General features: G+C 35.8%; 1 protein-coding gene across 1 annotated transcript in view; it reads left to right on the forward strand.

The window, feature by feature from the left end:
- LOC140452373 (uncharacterized) overlaps positions 1 to 20,983 on the forward strand; it is a 40,770-nt gene extending 19,787 nt beyond the window's left edge. The window contains exons 3-4 of the mRNA XM_072546581.1: positions 20,299 to 20,371; positions 20,843 to 20,983. Of these exons, the coding sequence (XP_072402682.1) occupies positions 20,299 to 20,371; positions 20,843 to 20,923 (154 nt within the window). The 3' untranslated portion in view covers positions 20,924 to 20,983. The remainder of the gene's footprint in view (positions 1 to 20,298; positions 20,372 to 20,842) is intronic.
- The last annotated feature ends 365 nt before the right edge of the window (positions 20,984 to 21,348 follow it).

Genomic DNA, 21,348 nt, shown 5'->3' on the forward strand with positions numbered 1-21,348 from the left:
ATATAAGTAGCCTTATCTTAACTTCTTATGAAATTTTTCGTACGCCATTGGAAGTCCTACGATAGCGCTGAAACGTCACTATTACTTCTAAGAATTTACTGCCTAGAATTCTGGATTCTGACTATAGATATCTCCTTTCTGCAAGGTATGAGATTAAGTTTGAAGTAGGTGTAAGGTAGGTTTTTCTTTAACTTGTACAGAAGTCATGTGTGCTACATCTTGTCAAATGCTTGGGAGGCATGTAAAAACGCTGCATTAGGGATGAATCAGACTGCTCGACCAGAGCGACTCTCCACGATCGACCAACATTACGAGTCTATGAAAATGTATGCGCAGAGTCAGACTGGTGGACCGTCCATCACTTATAGCGACCGACCGCGATCGTCCAGTTTTGAAATTATGACTTGTTGGAATTTTTGATCGTTGGTCGATGAATATGGAACATTTCGCATTAATTTATACTGCTCTAAGCAATGACATTGACCATTGACATTTCAAAATTTGTTATTAACCTACACTTGCCTACTCTACACCTAGACTTGCTTATGCGATAATAATTTTGAAATTTAACAGAATGGGATATAACACAAATATTTCTCCTTGTTGGTGTCTTTTTAAAAAAATGTCAGTAAAATAATATTACAAAAATGTGGTTATGTTGCTACAGCCTCCTGACGTTTTGACGGTCGGTCGATGGAAAACGATCGAGTAATGTGAGTTTTAAAATAAAAATACAGAGTTGGAAGAGAAGTAATTGGGCGGTACTTGGCTGGATCTTGGGTATTATTTTGATCCTTCGGTATTAAATAAGTTGTTCCCTAAGTTAGGAATGATGGTATTTCCTGCGGATTAGAAATAACACGATTAATTAGTGTTGTCAAGCTCTCATGAGCACTCCAGAACTTCTTAAGCCAGAAGTTTTGAACTCCGTTTGGTCCAGGAGATTTCCAGTTATGAAGCTATTTGATGGTATTAGAGACTTCTTCTGCGGTAAATGGTTCATAGACGGTTGTACGGTAGTGTTGACAGCTGTGTGTCGTATGTTCTATCCACCCAGCATTGGTGTTAAGAGCAGCTGGTGTGGAAAGTTGATTTCCTCAACACTCCTGAATTTCTTCTTGGCTTGGGTATGATTTATTGGCACTTTCGACATTGGAATTGAGTTTCCGATAGAACGCCTTCTCGGTATTCTCAAAATTTGTATTGCGCATTGTCACACTTCCGGCTGTTACTAACTTTGTACCTCCTTAGTCGTCCTGATTAAACGGAGAGGTTTTGTTTTATTGTATCCAGGCACTGTTGAGCTGTGTTGTTTTCTGGATCATATTGCGAGTGTCTTGCAGTGCTTAGCATTATTTGATCAGCTCTTTTAATGACTTTTCTACTTGTTGGTCCTCGTATATATTCTGTCATTTGACCAATGTCCCTACGCAATAATTCAATCTTGTTTAGAAGCTGTTTTTCCCAGGGTGCAACTATGTTATCTGTCCTTCCGACGTTGATATCCCGTCGTGTTCTCATCTTAATTCCCATTACATTAGCTATTGCTGTCGCTGCACAGTAAATAAGCATGTGGAAATATTCCAGCGTATGGGCTTCTACGACGTAATTGGCTAGGACTTCAGTATTCATAATTTGTAACAGAGCATCCAGTTTTTTAGAAGAGTTTATATTTGGTAGCGGTGATCTGCTAAGTGGATATGTTCCATTAAACTCTTGTACAGCATGTGCCATGTGAGCGCCGGGTGATGTTCCAACGCAGCACCTTCAGCGAGTCGAGCTCTTGGTATTGTTTGGCTGCTTGTGGTTGTTCTTGCTGTTGTTGCACTGTAGCTGATTGTATGACAGGGGCCCGCCTCCTCAGCACCTTGCCACCGACGTCCCGCATGCTGTCACGTCCAACGCCTGCTCCAGACGTGCCCTGGCGATCCCCAGGCAGCGACCTTAAACACAAATTATTTAACTCCATTTTCATATGGTGTGCATTTTATACCTACTGCCAGGTGTCAGTTTTTGTTCCACGACAGGTATCTCTGCTACCCTCTGGGTATCGGTTCTAAGAATACCCAGAGATTCGCAGGGGGCCGTGCCTGGTAGAAGAACTGACAAAAAACTGCCACAGGTTATTTATTTATATTATTTATTATATTATATATATATATATATATATATATATATATATATATATATATATATAAATGTAGCCATAAGCTCCCTTACTATTAAGAATCAGCAGATTCCGATATCCGACGTTATAAATAGGAAGACATCAATATTTTAATTATTATTGTAATTATTATGTTTCAATAGTCAAGTTTAAATCATTAAATGTAGTAGTTTGTAGAATTTCTCAAAAATTGTAACTTTTTATTTCCAAATAAAGATTTTTTTTTGGGAATATCGACGTTGAAGAAACATTTCTGGCGCTGCGAACCACAGGATATTTCATACAGAAACATAGTCGTTTCCTGGTCTACATTAGTTTAATGAAATCCTGAAGAACCTGGTAAAAGAGAAAAATGTATTGGAAATCAAACACGATCATCCTTGCGTAAGTTTTTCCTTTCTTTACCATTGTTTATGAGCATTTATTATTTTAATTGAATTCTTAAACATTCACATTGAATTTATTATTTATTGTTTATTGAATTTATATTATTTATAACATTTTACTTCAACGAATTTTATATATATTTGCATTTATATTTTTTCATGTTTGCATATATTTTATGAGTACATTGAATGATATTTCCCAAAATAGTATCGAAAATTTAAGTTTACTATTCGACAATTTAAATCTAAAAATAAAAAGAAATCTACAAACCTCTAAATCTAAGCCCGCATCTAAATTACGTTCCAAAATGCCGATGACCAATAGCGATATTGCTAGCCTTTGCTCAACTCTGCCCGAATTCTCTTCTGGAGACAACCTCTCCACCTTTATCAAAGCAGTATATAATTTAATAGTTTTCTTAGGCACCCAAGATTTAAATCCGTCCCAAGAATTTATCTTAAATTCCCATATCGTATCTCGAATTAAAGTAGAACCTAGAAATTTCTTAAACTATTCTAATAAAACCAATTGGACAGAAATTCGTCCAGCGTTATTAACTAAATACGGAGACAGGCGTTCCGAAGACATATTAGTAACACAACTATCCACCACCGTCCAAAAACATAGTGAATCCTACGACAATTATCATCAGAGAATAACTACAGATCTGAACGATTTACTCCAACACATCACCCTAAACGATAATCCCGCGACAGTAACTTTTAAAACTCCATACTTCAAAAACATTGCCCTCAAAACTTTCTGTACCGGAATCAACGAGCCTTATTGCGAATACGTATCGCATTTTGAATTAAATTCCCTAGAAGAAGCCCTTCAAAAGTGTATTGCCTACGATAACCACAAAAATCAACAACAATACATGAACTTCCTTAAGAGCCAACAAAACAAAAAGGCCCCACTCAAAAATAAACCCTATCAATCTTCGAATAATCAAAGATCCACAAACTTCCAACCCACATACTCAAACTTCCAACCCACGCATTCAAATTATGTGAGACCTTCAACTCACAACACAGAGCCCAATTTTAACTTCACTCCACAACAGAACTATAATTTTCCTCAGAGACAAAATTTCAGTTCTCACGAACAAACTCAACCCTTCCAACGAAACAATGTTCCGAAAAACAACCAACAAAGATTAAATAAATATAAAGCTCCTCGACCCCAACCAAATTTTGCTACTCCAATGAGCGGTGTTCAAACTACCACAACCAGAAACCATCAGCCCATGACAATTACAACTAATAGAAGCCACAATTTTCACATAGACTCAAATGATACCCAATATTTCGAAAATGATTTCGAAAATTACGAATCCGAACAAGAGCCCGATTTGCATGATGAAAATCATCAGGATTTTCAAGCCATCCCGTTAGACGATCATCCACCCCCTGTATAAACCTACATAATATTGAAAGTTCCCCTGGGTTACCCTGCTTCGTTACACCCAAAACACATCTACGCGTTTTAATCGATACCGGTGGTTCCCATTCAATTTTAAATCCGCGAGCTCTCAAACTATTTGATAAAAATCATATTTATCGAAAACCTTTTTCGCTAACGTCAATGAAAATTACTTCCAAGCACGACTTAAATATTAAGACGCCACTATTCCTAGAATATGGAATTCCACAAACATTCGACGTAAAAGTCGCCGACTTTAGTCAGCACTTTGATATCCTCCTTGGAACTTACGATCTGAAAAGATTCCACGCCACAATTAGCTACGCAACTCATACTTTAACCTTTGAAAATCCTCATGTTAGCATTCCATTTGAAACTTTATACCAAAAAATTCCAGTAAGCGTTCATAATGGTGAAGTTTTATTGCGCGAAAGACACTTTCAAGGTATCAAAATTCCCCATTCTATTCACGTTGCAAAAAACGGTTTTATACACACTATCGACTTACCTATGCCTATGAAATTTAATAAGAGAATTGAAGTTGAGAACTTTTGTAATTATAATATAGTAAAAATTCCGACGACGCATTTTAATGAAAATAAAATCCGTACTTCGCACTTAAATAACGAAGAAAAGTATAAAATTATTAATCTTTGCAAAAATTATAAAGACGTATTTTACGACGAAAACAAAAATTTAACTTTCACGTCAGCTGTTAGACACGAAATTAAAACGAAGGATGAAAATCCGATTTATGTAAAGGGATTTCGGCATCCCAAAGCAATGCAGGAAGAAATAAAAAAACAAATAAATAATTTATTAGATAATAAGATAATTCGACCGTCAATTTCACCGTACTCAGCTCCAGTTTGGATAGTACCAAAGAAGCTGATGAATAGAAAAGCTGATGCCTCAGGTCAGAAAAAATTTAGATTAGTAATTGATTACAGGAAGCTCAACTATCATACTGAAAGTGATCGCTACCTTCTTCCTCAGATAGATGAGATACTGGATAACTTAGGAAAAGCCAGTTATTTCACAACATTAGATTTAGCTCAAGGTTACCATCAGATTGAAGTTCATCCGGATTCTATTCGAAAAACAGCCTTTTCAGTTCCGCATGGTCACTTTGGAATTTTACGTATGCCCTTTGGTTTAAAGAATAGCCCAGCAACATTCGAAAGGTTAATGGACGATGTCATTATTTTTTCCAAGTCACTGCAAGAACACTTAGTTCATATTGCGACTATTTTTGACACTTTCAGAAAAAATAATTTAAAAATTCAGTTAGACAAATCTGAGTTTCTCACGAAAGAAGTTTCTTTCTTAGGTCACGTAGTGACAACCGAAGGAATCAAACCTAACCCAGCAAAAATCGAAGCTATACAAAAATATCCTCTACCAAAAACAGTAAAAGAAATTAAATCATTTCTTGGTTTAATCGGTTACTACCGAAGATTCATTCCCAACTTTGCAAAAATAACGTCCCCATTTTCGAGATGTACTCGAAAAGGAGCAACTATCGACCCCACAAATCCAAATTATTTAGAATGTTTTGCAAAATGCAAACAATTGTTAACTAATTCTCCAGTCTTACAATATCCAGACTTCGAAAAGCCTTTTGTGCTGACTACAGACGCCTCTAATATAGCTATAGGATCAGTATTATCTCAAAATAATCACCCTATTGCCTACTATTCTCGAACACTAAATTCCGCAGAACAAAACTACTCCACTATTGAAAAAGAACTCTTAGCCATACTAGATTCTTGTAAACACTTCCGTATGTATTTATACAACCAAAAATTCACTGTAGAAACAGATCACAATCCTCTCGTATGGATCTACAAAATTAAAGACCCCACTTCTAGATTAGCCCGATGGAGACTTAAACTAGAAGAATATGATTTTGAAGTTAAATATAAAAAAGGCAAAGAGAATCAAGTTGCTGATGCTCTTAGCCGAGTCCAAATAAATGCTCTAAGCTCGAGTTCAGATTGTGCTGAACCCCCGAATTCAGAATGTGCTGAACCACCCGACAATTTCGACATAGACGATTTCCTTGCCGATTTTGACAACTTACAAAACAGTACTAACACACAACATACATCAGTTGAGAACCCTATCACTAGAATAGAGATTTCACCTGAACCAATTAATTTATCCTCAAACCAAATTATTTTTAAACCAGAGTCAAATAATTTTGAAATTAAATACAAAAGAATTTTTAACAAACACCGTTACACTGTCACTTTGACAAATAATTGGAAAACAGAAATAGCAAATACCTTCCAAAATATCCTTAGACCAAATCAAAAATTTGCAATAACAATCCCTCACGAATTTAGACCTTTTATCTGTAACTATTTTAAAGAAAAAATAAATTCCACACTCAAAGCAATATTTTGCAATATACTACTTCAGGACATAGAAGAAGAAAACCAACAAATAGAATGCATAAAGAAATATCACGTAGAAAATCACAACGGAATAATTGAAACCTACAAACATTTAAAACAAAAATTTTATTGGCCGATATGCCTCAATGCAGACAACTATTTCTAATTTTATCAATAAATGCGAAATTTGCCTAAAAAATAAATACGAACGACGTCCTTATAAACTTCCCCAATTAGGACCGTTGTTAGGTCAAAAACCTTTTGATATATTACATATCGATCTATTCCACTGCAATAAAAACCTGTATCTCACAATAATAGATTCTTTTTCCAAATACGGTCAATGCTATAAGCTCACCGACAAAACTTCCATTTCGATAATAAATAAATTAAGACACTACTTTTCGCACCACAATTATCCAAAAAGATTGTATGCGACAGCGGCACCGAATTTAATTCCGCAGTCATTAAAGAATTCCTAAATATCCACAAAATCGAAATACATTTTACAACAGTAAACAATTCTTCCTCAAACTCTCCAGTAGAGCGCTTTTATTCAACTCTTATTGAAAAACTTAGGACCTTACAAGCCCAAAATCCAAATGATTCGTTAGACGACATTCTAACACACGCCATCCTTATTTACAACCAATCAATCCACAGTTCCACAGATTATTCCCCGTTCTCAATTCTGTACGGACCCTATGCAGAAGAAATACATTTCGACTTTGATCTTCCGATATACGAAACATATAATCAAAGACATAAAGAAGAACTCCAACCCTTTATTGCAGAACTATATAATAAACAAAAACAAAAAAGACAACAACTTTTAGATAGACAAAATGAAAATGCCGAAGATATTCCGGAAATAGACCTTACAAAATCCCTATATGTTTCTAAAAAAAAACATAAGTCCAAATTACAAGCCCCTTTCTCCACTATTCATCCAGAAACGCAAGACAAAACAAAAATAATCGGTAAAACAGATAAACAAAATTTAACAAGCACTCACCTTAAATATGTAAAACGAATACGAAAACATGTAGATAAACCTACTCAAGACCCAAATTTTTCACAGGACAATCCTCGCCCTGGTCCATCCACTCAATATTCAGGAGATTCCGAATAATGGTTACTATGCTGAAGAGATAGGCAAATCAAGAGAAATCTCCCACTATCACAGACATTTTCTTCACATTCCGCTAGACAAATTATCCGACAGTATTGACGCTAGTCCGACAAGCTATTTCAAAGATCACTTCAAAAATGCACCTCTCTCGCTACTGTACTCCCAATACACCCACATACAAGAACAAACAAAAGACGATCTACACAAGATTACGCGAAAACAGAAACGCGGACTTTTTAATTTTCTAGGTACAGCCATCAAATACGTGACTGGAAATCCAGACGACTCTGACTTAGACTTGTTAAAATCACACATAATCTCTTTAGAAAATAAACAAAACGAAATCATAAAAAAATTTAATAACCAAATATCTTATGGAAACTCTTTTAACACGAGATTCGATAAACTTTTAGAAAAACTAAATTCTGATAATTCAATTCTCATATCTGCACTCAACAAATTATCAGCTGATTTTGACAGCTATATCATTCTACACAATGAGATAATAAATCTCCAAAATATAAACGAATTTCTAATGAAACTTATTAGAACCATTACTTTATCTGAACTTAATATCTCCAATATAGAATTATTCACTTTAAAGGAAATAATAGACCTTAAAGAGAACCTTCTCAAAATTTATCCCAGAAATTCAATTCCCAATAGTAATGAACACCCTTATGAACTTATAGAGTCAACAAAAACTTTAGTTTGTGTAACTTCAAATACAATGCTCATAATAATTAAAATCCCTATACTCCATGAAATTCCTTACACTACCTATAAAATCTATCCCATTCCAAACAAAGATCATGTTATGATTCTGCCACCTGCAAGCTACTATACAAATAATAAATGGTTCAACACTTGTATAGGACAAGGCGATAACATAGTTTGTTCCAACTATGTACAATCCAAATGTAACATACCCAATGTAGATAATTGCACAAAAACATTAATCACAGAGAACTTTTTCCAAGAAACCAGCAAAGTCATATTGCTAGGAATAGTTCACCCAATGAGAATCCAGCAGGTAGAAATTAATTCAACCAGCCTCTTGACGACAGATGTACCAATAATGATTGAAGGTATCCAATTTAATAAAAAGACGTCTCAAGACATTTCCATTCCAAAAATTGTTCCAATAAAATTAATACCAAACCATGAGATGAAAATTGAAAAATTAACAATCCCAGAGACACATGGCCAAATTCAACCAATAGATACCATAGAAGTACTACCCCGATTATCAATAGGACTGAGCACCAGTTCTGTTGTAATATTTTTAACTATTTTAGCTTTCCTAATAATCTTCCTAATTAGGAAAAGAAAACGAATTTCCAAAATCCTATTTGGAGAAAAATTGCATCCTGCCCAGATCCAGATATTAGACGAGCTGATAGCCGAAGTAACCAAAACTTCGAGGACGAAGTCCCAACCAATGGAGGGAGGAGAAATGTAGCCATAAGCTCCCTTACTATTAAGAATCAGCAGATTCCGATATCCGACGTTATAAATAGGAAGACATCAATATTTTAATTATTATTGTAATTATTATGTTTCAATAGTCAAGTTTAAATCATTAAATGTAGTAGTTTGTAGAATTTCTCAAAAATTGTAACTTTTTATTTCCAAATAAACATTTTTTTTTGGGAATATCGACGTTGAAGAAACATTTCTATATATATATTGTTACGAACATGCTTTTGACATGGCTCATATAACGGTTACAACTCTAACAAGGCCACAAGAACATTCGCGATCCTTCGAGTGAGAGACAGAACAACAGGTCACGTAGGCGAATTAGAGGTGGGACAACTCCTGAATGTTCTGGAACTTAATACTTTTGGTATATAAATGACGCGATGTTAGAAGTTAGTTTAGTTGTTAAGATACTACCGAACTGTAAAGTTATAAATAAATGTATGTATATAAATTCGAACCGCTCGTTTTATTTAATCACGCTACAGTGGTGTCACGGTGTGAGGATAATTGATTTATTTAAAAATAAATTCAGCAGTGACTTTTGAAAAAGACTTTTGAACATTTTAAAAAGTACGCGTGCCTGACCAAAGATGCTGCTAGTACAACTCTCAGTAAAACAGTTGCGTGAGCAGCTAGAAGAACGCGATGAAGATTGCAGCGGGTCCAAGAAGATCCTCCAAGAACGACTGAAGAATGTTCTTAACAAGAATGGAGATGACCCAGAGACATTCCATTTTCAGTCAGCAGAAGAAGCAGTTTTAATGAAGATCGAAGAGAGTTTCAGAAAAAATGATAAGACATTTGAAAACGTCTCTCAAATGATAGAAGAATCTTCTAAAAGAGATGATAATAAATTAGAGAATGTTCCCAAAAGATTCGATGAAACATTCGAAAATGTATTTAGAAGATTCGACGAGACTTCACAAATAATTAAAGAAATATGTATCCAAAACAATGAGAAATTTGAAGAAGTCTCAAGAACATTCGATAAAGTAGAAGAGAAGATCAAACAATTAGAGACCATGATAAGTAACACAAAAGTGCTACCACCAGTTAATACGGTAGCCTTAGATCCGGTAGTGAAAGAAGAATCACCGAGAGGTGAAATGACACATCATATGAGATTCAAATTGCCACCATTTGATGGAAAGTCCTCTTGGTCCATATACCTTAGACAATTTGAAGCTATTGCGACAGCCAATCATTGGACAGAACAAGAAAAAGCTGTTTCCTTGACTGCTGCTTTACGAGGTGATGCTGCGGATATCCTAAGATCAATTCCTAAGGGTCAAGAAAAATGTTACCAGACCTTGTTCACTCGACTAGATAAACGTTACGGAGATGCCCATCTACAACCAGTCTACAAAGTACAAATAAGAAGTAGAATCCAACGAGCAAGTGAGAGTTTGCAAGAATTTGAAGCAAATATTGCTCGTATAGCGCTGTTGGCCTATCCAGAGGCACCAGACAACATTTTTGAAGAAATCGCTGTAGATGCCTTCGTCAATGGGTTAAGAGACATTGAACTACAGAAAGCTTTACGACTAGCAAGACCGAAAGTTTTAGATGAAGCGCTCGCTATTGCCTTAGAACATGAAACAGCTAGTCAAGTTTCACGGAGCTATCGAGTACGAACCTCTGAAGAGAGCGACGAACAAAACGAGAAACGTCTGGAGGAAATCGTACGGAAAGTAGTTCGTGACATGATGCCGAAGAGATGTGAACCCAGATGTTAGAATGGTAACGACGTAGGTCACATTCGTCGTAAATTGCAAGAAAATAATACAACAGTCAGAAAGCTAGAACAAATGGAACACAGGGCTGGAAAGAGTCATTCAAATGCTGATGCTCAGTCAAGACGGGCATACAGTGCAAATCGTAATCATTGTCCTGAATTAGAAGAACGACTTTGCCCCGTGAGACAAACCGCCGTCATTAATGATCAATGGCAGCCTCAACAGCTACAAGACGCTCAAGCAGATGATCCATGTATAAAAAGAGTATTGGATTGGATGCGTCGAAGTAAAAGACCTTCTTGGCAAGACATTAGTGCATGTAGTCCAGAAGTCAAGTGTTACTGGAGCCAATGGAATTGCCTAGTGCTGAAAGATGATCTTCTGTATAGAACCTTTGAGAACGATGATGGTACAGAAAGTAAGCTTCAATTGATTGTACCTAAAAGTAAAGTGTCAGAAGTATTGCGTCAGTTGCATGACGGTGCATCAGGTGGACACTTTGGTATCACGAAGACTCTGCAAAAGGTTCGAGAACGGTTCTATTGGGTGAACTGTAAAGATGATGTAAGAAGATGGTGCCGGAAATGTGAACTGTGTGCAACCAGTAATGGTCCAGCTGGTAAAAAGAGGGCACCCATGAGACAGTACAATGTTGGTAGTCCTATGGAAAGAGTAGCAATCGACATTGCAGGTCCACTTCCAGAGACAAATGATGGAAATAAATATATCCTGGTAGCCATGGATTATTTTACGAAATGGACTGAGGCCTATGCGATACCAAATCAAGAAGCTGCTACCGTTGGAGAGGTACTTGTTAAAGAATTCTTTAGCCGATTTGGTGTTCCTTTGGAGATCCACTCCGACCAAGGGCGAAACTTCGAGTCAACCCTTTTCCAAAACGTTTGTAAATTGATTGGTGTCAATAAGACCAGAACGACACCCCTGCATCCTCAATCAGATGGAATGGTCGAGAGAATGAACCGAACAATGGGTAAACACCTGTCCAAAGTTGTATCAGAACATCAAAGAGATTGGGACCAGCACATTCATTTATTCCTAATGGCCTACCGCTCGGCCGTGAATGAAACTACAGGCCAGACTCCAACCTGCCTGATGTTAGGTCGTGAAGTTCGTTTACCCTGCGACCTAGAGTTTGGCTGCAGACCTTCCGAAGAACATGTTGCAAGCGAAGATTATGTCGACCGCCTGAAGTTAAGAATGAACAACATTCATGAACTTGCCCGACAACACATCCAGATAGCCAGTGACAGAATGGAAGATCAATATGATTCTCGATGCAAGAGTAAAAGCTATGAAGTAGGTGATCTTGTTTGGCTTTATAATCCACAACGTCGTCGAGGCTTGTCTCCCAAAATGCAAAGACAATGGGAAGGTCCATATGAAATTAAAAAGAAAATAAATGACGTGATATACCGAATTAAGAAGTTGCCGAAAGGTAAACCAAAAGTAGTTCACATAAATCGTCTTGCACCATATGCTGGCTCAAATGAAACAGAAGAAGCACGAACCCTTCAACATGAGATCAGAGATGACCGGCGACCAAGCTTTAATGATTTTATGTCAAATTACGCAGAGAGAAAGAGTGCTAGATTCGGCGTGACCACAGAAGTTCAGCAGGATCTTTTTAGTGTTCCGCATAACGTCTCTCTAGCCCACTGTGTTGCCCAAGATCTTGAGATGACTAAAGGAATCTCATCCGTATTTTATAAGAAATTCGGTCGTTTGGACGAGTTAAAAAACCAGCAGCCTAAAGTTGAAAGAGTACTGAGATTAGAAGATGGTTCTCGATCTTTGCTGTATATGGTGACCAGGAAGTCGTATACAGACATGACAAGCTACGAGGATATATTGCGTGCTCTAACTAATTTGAAGAAAATCGTGTGCAATTATGACATCAAGAATTTGGCCTTACCCAAGATAGGCCATGCACTAGAAAATCTGGATTGGAAGATTGTCAGAAGCATGCTTGAAGTAATCTTCCGAGAAACCGGCGTACGAATTACTGTGTGTTGTATTAATCCGAAGAGATCGTGTCTTTTAAAGTCTGTAGACTGTTATTTCTTCTTGAGGGGTTCATGCAGAGCTGGAGAGTCCTGTAGATTCCGCCATCCTGGGCCTACATATAGAGTTACTGATCGGGACGCTCAGATTTAAGAGGGGAGCAGTGTTACGAACATGCTTTTGACATGGCTCATATAACGGTTACAACTCTAACAAGGCCACAAGAACATTCGCGATCCTTCGAGTGAGAGACAGAACAACAGGTCACGTAGGCGAATTAGAGGTGGGACAACTCCTGAATGTTCTGGAACTTAATACTTTTGGTATATAAATGACGCGATGTTAGAAGTTAGTTTAGTTGTTAAGATACTACCGAACTGTAAAGTTATAAATAAATGTATGTATATAAATTCGAACCGCTCGTTTTATTTAATCACGCTACAATATATATATATATATATTTTTATTTATTTACCTATTGTTATTATTATTTTATAAATTATTGACTTACCGTCCATTGTAACAAATAATCAACACAATTCGAATATGTTGATAAACAACTTTACAAAATGGAGGACGGGCCGGACAGTTCACTCTGGTTGACAGTACAAAATTCTTCTTTTTGATTGGCCAGGCGCAAGTAACGTACTGGAAAAGATAAGTCATATTTTTTTTGACAAACCGCGTATTTAAGTGAAAAATTTAATATCTGATGATTGTATTCTAGGTTCTAGATCCTTCAGAACTTTTTATAATGAATAACTTTTTTTATAAAACTAAAAATAAAAAAGTTTTCCATATAGTGCAGACTTAATTGCACCATATATGAAAATTTAAAATAATTACATCTCGCGTGAGTTACAGTACAATGACCGCTACCATCCAGTAAGTTCCACCACGTGGATTCCAACACGGGGCTACCGCTTGAACATTCTGGACTAAATTGCGACGTATTGAACAGCAAGATCAGCAATTAATAAATTATAAAAACACCATGTTAAAATCAATATTTTTCAGTCTGATTTAAAATATAGTCTGTTTAATTAAAAGTCTGATTTTAATTATTATTGTTGTAACTAAAATCTTTGTAAGTCGAAATAAAAGTTTTAATTGTGAAGTTCAGTTTTAAAAAAAGTGTTTTTCCCAAGAACATTCATAATTGGCGCAGTCAGTAGGATGTGGAAGAGTCTTTATAGATCCTCGTCACTTTTAAGTGTTTGTCCACTGTTCCAAGAACCAGCCCCAGGGAAACCGTCTGCAGAGTTCACCCGAGGGAATTAGAAGTTAGAAGAAGCCTTCAGGAGCAAAGGAATGCACATCGGCATCGTCTTTATCCTGTAAGCGATTTTATTATTACTTAGAATTAAGAAGATTAGATTTTGAAAGAATTTTTAATAAATCAGACTCCTCTGAGTCCTTAGATTGAATCAGAGCTAAATTAGAAGATAAATAAAACAAAGATTTGAAAAGATTAACACAAAGATTAAAGTAATTTAAAAATATCTCCTCTAAGTCCTTAGATTGACTTTAGAGTCAGATTTAGACAAAATTGAATAGCTTAATAAATACTATATATTAATAAACATAGAGATTAATAGATAGAAAAAAAGTAGATTAAGATTTATATATTTATATATTGATTATTGAAAATTACTATACCAATTTGACTATTGACTATATATTATATTGAAAATTTTTAAAATATGGCAGTTCCACAATTTGACGTTAAAAATTTATGCATTCTTCCAAATTTTGACGGAAATCCAAATGAATTACATGAATTTATTAGTTTCTACAATACTTTTAAACCATTATTATGACAGACTTAATGCAGCTAATATACAAAACAAATTTTTGCTTCATGGTATTATCAGTAAATTTAAGACAAGGCTCAACAGAATCTATTATGCATTTTTATGAAAAAATCATGGGACTTTTAAGCTGTATTAATAATTACCTAGAATTACATACGATAAATGCCGATATTAAAAGGAGCAAACAAGAATTTTTCCGTCAACAAGCTCTTACAACATTCTTAGCAGGCCTACGAGAACCAATGGGCTCTGTTATCAGAGCAATGAGACCAGGAAGTTTAGCCACGGCAATACAGTACGTACAGGAAGAAAATAATGTTCGATATCTTCAAAAAAATCAAATAAGTCAACCTTCAACATCAGGAAGAAGCGAAAATTATCAAGAACGCCGACCTCAGAGACAGCAGATGCCTGTACAAATCCAGAAACCATTGTACCAACAGACAAATTTTGCACCTCCACGATGGCAGCAACCAATGAGACAATTCTATCCGCAGAATCAGTTTCAGCAACCACATCGGCAACAAAACTTCGATCAATTTAGACAAAATTCAAACCCTCCAGCATTCAGGACCCAAAACCAGTCAAATGTATGGGCACCCAAACCTGGACAGTCAAAACAGTCTAGACCAACACCTATGAGTGGAATATCAGAAACCACAACCAGAGGCCGTCAAAATTTTACACCAAATTACCGAGCACAGCCAAAATTCACCGTAGAAGAACTTTACAATATACAATGCCATGGAGATGAGCAAGAAGAGAATGCCAACTACAATGATTACTACGAACCTGATTACGACAATTTTCTACAAGATACATATGAAAATCAACCAACCGAGTACGAAGAAAACGTAAATTTTCGAGAGGACCCACCAGAAGCAATCGGAACGTAATTGAACTTCATTCATTTCCCGACAAGAAGGAGCTACCCTACATCGAAATCTCTAAGCCTTCTTTACGACTTTTAATCGATACAGGATCCACAAAGTCATTTCTCAATCCAGAAATAGCTTCTTCATATTTTCCAAGTTACATAAAACATGAACCCTTTGTCGTCACATCAATTTTTCAAAACTATTCCCAAAAATATTGTGCCGAAATTCCTTCATTTTCAGAATTTAATTCTGACAGCAAAATGAAATTTTACCTCTTTAAGTTTCACAAAACTTTCGATGGTCTTATTGGCCTCGACAATCTAAAACTCTTCGCAGCCCAATTAAACTTCCCTAAATCGCTTCTAGTTACAAAAGATTCTACAACCCCCATTAAATATTACGAAACAAATTAAACACAATTTTATTCCATTCATTTGGAAGCAAATTCTATTAGCCAAGTGAAAATTCCTGTCAAAGAAGAAAAAGGAACCATCATTATTCCTACCCAAAAAGTACAAGGCGTCGTAGTACGAGAAGCCCTTACTAACGCCGAGAACCACCTCGCCTGGACCGAAATTGCCAACTTCACGTCAGAACCCATTCATCTTTCTCTTATGGAACCACTCGAAAGCAATAAAATAGACATTCAAGATTTCCATATATATTCCATGGAAACAACCTCCGGACCAGACTACAGACAAGATATCGACGACTTAATTAAAACCGAACATCTTAACGAAGAAGAAGAGGAACAAGTTCGCCACCTATGTCGAAAATTCTCCGATATATTTCACCAACCAGACACTCCTCTCAGCTTTACTAACGAAGTTAAACACCACATCAGAACCAAGGATGAAGAGCCTGTATATACGAAATCATACCGGTATCCGTATGTGCACAAGGAAGAAGTAAAGAAACAAATCTCTTCAATGTTAGAGCAAGGGATCATTCGACCAAGTCAATCGCCATGGTCCTCGCCTATTTGGGTCGTGGCAAATAAACCAGATTCATCCGGTAAAATAAGGTGGAGAATAGTGGTAGATTATAGAAAGGTCAACGAGAAGACAATTGACGACCGATACAGAATTCCTCACATTAGCGATATTTTGGACAAATTGGGAAGATGTCAATATTTTACGACCCTCGACTTAGCAAGCGGATTTCACCAAATCGAGATGGCTGAAGAAGACATTCCCAAAACAGCATTTAATGTGGAAAATGGACACTATGAATATTTAAGAATGCCTTTTGGACTTAAGAACGCTCCGTCCACGTTCCAACGTATGATGGACAACGTATTGAAGGGACTTCAAGGAGAAATATGCCTCGTCTACATGGACGACGTAATGTATATTCAACATCACTACAGGAACACATAGTAAATCTCACAAAAGTATTTCAACGACTAAGAGAAGCCCGACTAAAAATCCAAGTCGACAAATGCGAATTCTTAAAAAAACAAGTTAATTTTCTAGGACACGTAGTCACACAAGAAGGCATAAAACCGAATCCAGCGAAAATTGAAGCAATAGAAAAATATCCAATACCGAAAACAGCGAAAGAAATAAGAGGATTTCTTGGACTACTGGGATATTACAGGAAGTTTATTCGAGACTTCGCAAAAATCACAAAACCTCTAACAAGATGCTTAAAAAAGGATGCAAAGATCGAACATACACCCGAATTCGTAGAATGCTTTGAAACGTGCAGGAAATTATTAATGAATGAGCCATTATTGCAATATCCAGATTTTTCCAAACCGTTTAACCTCACAACAGATGCCAGTAACTTCGCTATCGGTGCAGTACTTTCCCAAGGACCAGTTGGCAGTGATAAACCAATTGCCTTTGCTTCCAGGACACTAAATGAAACCGAAACCAAGTACTCTACAATAGAAAAGGAAATGTTAGCAATGGTGTGGGCAACTAAGTATTTTCGACCTTACCTATTTGGAAGAAAATTTAAAATACTTTCAGACCACCGGCCTTTGCAATATCTATTCTCCCTAAAGGAACCCAACTCCAAACTAGTACGTTGGAGATTAAAATTAGAAGAATTTGACTACGAAGTAATTTACAAAAAAGGCAAAGCTAATACAAATGCGGACGCACTGTCTCGAATCGAAATACACACAAAGGAAACTAAGGACATCGATTCACAAATTAAGGAAGTCTTTGATGAATTAGTTGACATGGAAGACGATGGATGGTCAATGACTAATAATCCAGATGCAGATCGAATAATTATCCGATCGAGATTGTAGAAGAAAAAGCAACTGAATTAATTCCAGAAAACATCCCAGAAGATATTGTTGAAAACGAAGATCAAAACATGGACGAAGACGAAAATGAAACAATACATACAGCAGTAGAAAATCCAATTCTTGGTATACCTATTTCGGAAAAACCACTTAACTTCTACAATAACCAAATTATAGTCAAAATCGTCAACTACAATCCACGACCTCCAGCAATTATACAAACCTTTCCGAATAAAAGACGTTATCATATCCAGCTGTGGAAAAATCAGTTAAAAGCTGATACCATAAAAATTTTTAAGGAACACCTCAACCTGAAAAAGAAGTATGCAATTTTATTTGAAGCAGAAGAAGAAATTTTTGCAGAAATTTGCGAAATTATCAGGAAAACTTTTAAACACAACGCATATGACTTAGTAAAGTGCAATCTTTTATTGGAAGATGTTAACCTAGAAGAACAACAAAAAGAGATTATAAAAAACTATCATGAGGGAAAAACGAACCATAGAGGAATAGCTGAAACAGAAAGTCAAATAAGGAAACGATATTACTGGCCTAATATGAAGAAGGACATAGAAGATATCATAAACTTTTGCGATATATGTCAAGAAAATAAATACGACAGACTTCCTCCCAAACCAAAATTTATGGTTACACCAACTCCCACTAAACCACTGGAAATAGTTCACATTGATTTATTCCAGGCTGATGGACAGAAGTTTCTAACCATAATAGACGCATTTTCGAAATATGGGCAAGCCTACCCAATAAATGGAGGAAATGCAATCAATGTACTCAACGCCTTATTGATTTTTATAACACATCCCAACAATGATAGTAGCCGATAATGGTACGGAATTTAAAAATGGAGTAATACAAGAATTTGTAGACTCTCATAAAATCTCAATCCACTATACAACACCAGAGAATCCGCAATCCAACGGGATGATTGAGAGATTTCATTCTACGTTAATCGAACATCTTCGAATCCTAAGGAACACCAAAGCAAAGCTCTCGATAAAAGAACAAATGCTATACGCTATAATTGGGTACAATAATTCCATACATTCAGCAACGAAGTTAAGACCCATCGACATATTAAACGGACATATCGACGCAAAAGATCCCTTTGACGTTGACATACAGAAAGTTATACTGAACAATTATATCCAAAATCATAGAGAGATAACAAAGGAATTATACAAGGAAGTAAACCAGCAAATACAAGAGAATAAAAATAAAGTCATCGAAAATAGAAATAAATCGAGACAAGACCCTATTACGTATAAACCAAGTACAAAAATCTATACACGGAAAACAGTTACCAGAAATAAATTACTTCCGCGATATTCCGCAAAACATATAAAAAGAAATAACGAAGTGACTGTAAACACATCAAAAGCTACAGTTCACAAGAAAAACATCAAACATCAACCTAAATCAAAAACTAATTCTGAACCGTCCACACAGGATCACCCTGACGATGGGAGAGGAAGAGAAAATCAAGAACCTGAAAGACAACCCAGGAATAATTCCCCTCAACCTGGGACAAGCAAATTCATAGTACACACGATTTTATACACTTTTCCAAACTACTAACAATAAAAGAAGAATTGGACAGAATTGAAATCCAGTACGACGCAGAGACCACAGCAATTCAAAGTGGACTTAGCCATTACCTTTTTCCGTGTATTATATTTATCCTTCATTTTCTTGTCCTATCTTATTAATCTTAACTTATCTGTCCAAACTTATCTCATCAATCTTCCGCCCAGATACAAATTCAAAACCCCAATCCAGAGTTACATAAATTCAAGGACAACCATCCCAGAGCAACCGCTAATGCTTCCCAAAATAAGGACCATAGATATTCAAACAGCGATTAAATTCAAATCATTAAGGATTTGAATCATCAATTCTCTAAGGAAGATGAACATCTAGAGACAATTAATCCGAAATTATGGAACCATAGCCATAACCATTTTTGGATGACTCCTTTATATATCTTTATTACAATAATCTGCCTCTATATATGTTACAGGTATAAAACAAATAACAAAAACCCAACTCTAGCGACGAAACTCCAGAAGAGGCCAACTCAACAGTTCTGTTCGTCCCTCACAAAACTTTTTCAGGGGATGGAGTAGTTACAGTACAATGACCGCTACCATCCAGTAAGTTCCACCACGTGGATTCCAACACGGGGCTACCGCTTGAACATTCTGGACTAAATTGCGACGTATTGAACAGCAAGATCAGCAATTAATAAATTATAAAAACACCATGTTAAAATCAATATTTTTCAGTCTGATTTAAAATATAGTCTGTTTAATTAAAAGTCTGATTTAAATTATTATTGTTGTAACTAAAATCTTTGTAAGTCGAAATAAAAGTTTTAATTGTGAAGTTCAGTTTTTAAAAAAGTGTTTTTCCCAAGAACATTCATAATTCGTGCCATATCAGAATTATCCGACGTTGGCGATCATCAATGCGAAGGCTTGGTGGCAATAATTACATACGCTTATATTTTAAATGTTAAAAATTTAAAACTATTTAATGCAATCTAAAACTATTTTTACATAATTTTAATTTTTAGGTTAAAGACGTTTGAGAGCTTGGATAAATTTATAGTAATTCTCAAAAGAATGAAAAGAAAAGAAGACATGATGGTATGAAAGGTTCCATAATAAAGTTTATTCATTTAGCAAATTCCCATCTGTAAACATGAGCATGTGTTGATATTCGCCCTCTCATTTGTCAAGAGGCTATTAAATATAATTAATTGCCTTAAGCCAGACGGATTCTCATTTACAGACCCAAACTTGCCAGTCTGTTTAAATTCAAATTGTAGCGTGTTGCTTTTTTATTCAAAATATTTACTTTGTTATGTATCTCTCAGTTAATGAATATTTTATTTTAGCACATTTTTCTTCAATGGAACATTAAATTTTGCTCACAGGGATTAAATTTCAAGAAATTCTTACACTAATAGTTTCAAAAGTAAATATTTTTAAAAATCATATAATATACCTCAGTCGACCCTGTTTGGCTTTTACGTGCGTTTGTTGACAGATGGGAATATGTAAAACGAATGAAGTTTAGTGAAGTATTTTTCGATTTATATATTGAATTCTTTGTAGAGATCTATTGAATCAGATAAGGACACTACTGGGACGAGCTCGTCAGATAATTCCAAAGTTTTGGCACCTTCGGAAACATAATATGCAATATATGTAAATTAGTAACTATTAAGTGATAATAATAATAATAATGTTTTGTAATGTTTTTTATAATTATAAGAAATAATCTTATCCCAGAGACTAGACGCGATACCATCAGAAGCGAAGTCTGGTAAGTGAATGACACGTGCCTTACAAGAGTTTACTGGGACAAACCCACTTTCAGACCACTGCTACCAAAAATAAACTCTTCTAACAAACTAGGTGCGCTGTTACACATTGTGTACACTGAAGTCCTACCCAATTATATCGTAGAAGCCAATATATTAAAATATTTGCATATGCTGATTTACTGTGCAGCAACAGCAATTGCTAATGTTATGCATAATGATCATCGGAAGGACTGAAAACAGAATTACACCATGGGAAAAATGACTGCTGAGGAAAATTGAATTATTGCGTAGGGA

This window comes from Diabrotica undecimpunctata, chromosome 10 (genome assembly GCF_040954645.1).
Source record: "Diabrotica undecimpunctata isolate CICGRU chromosome 10, icDiaUnde3, whole genome shotgun sequence".
NCBI classification, from domain to species: Eukaryota; Metazoa; Arthropoda; class Insecta; order Coleoptera; family Chrysomelidae; genus Diabrotica; species Diabrotica undecimpunctata.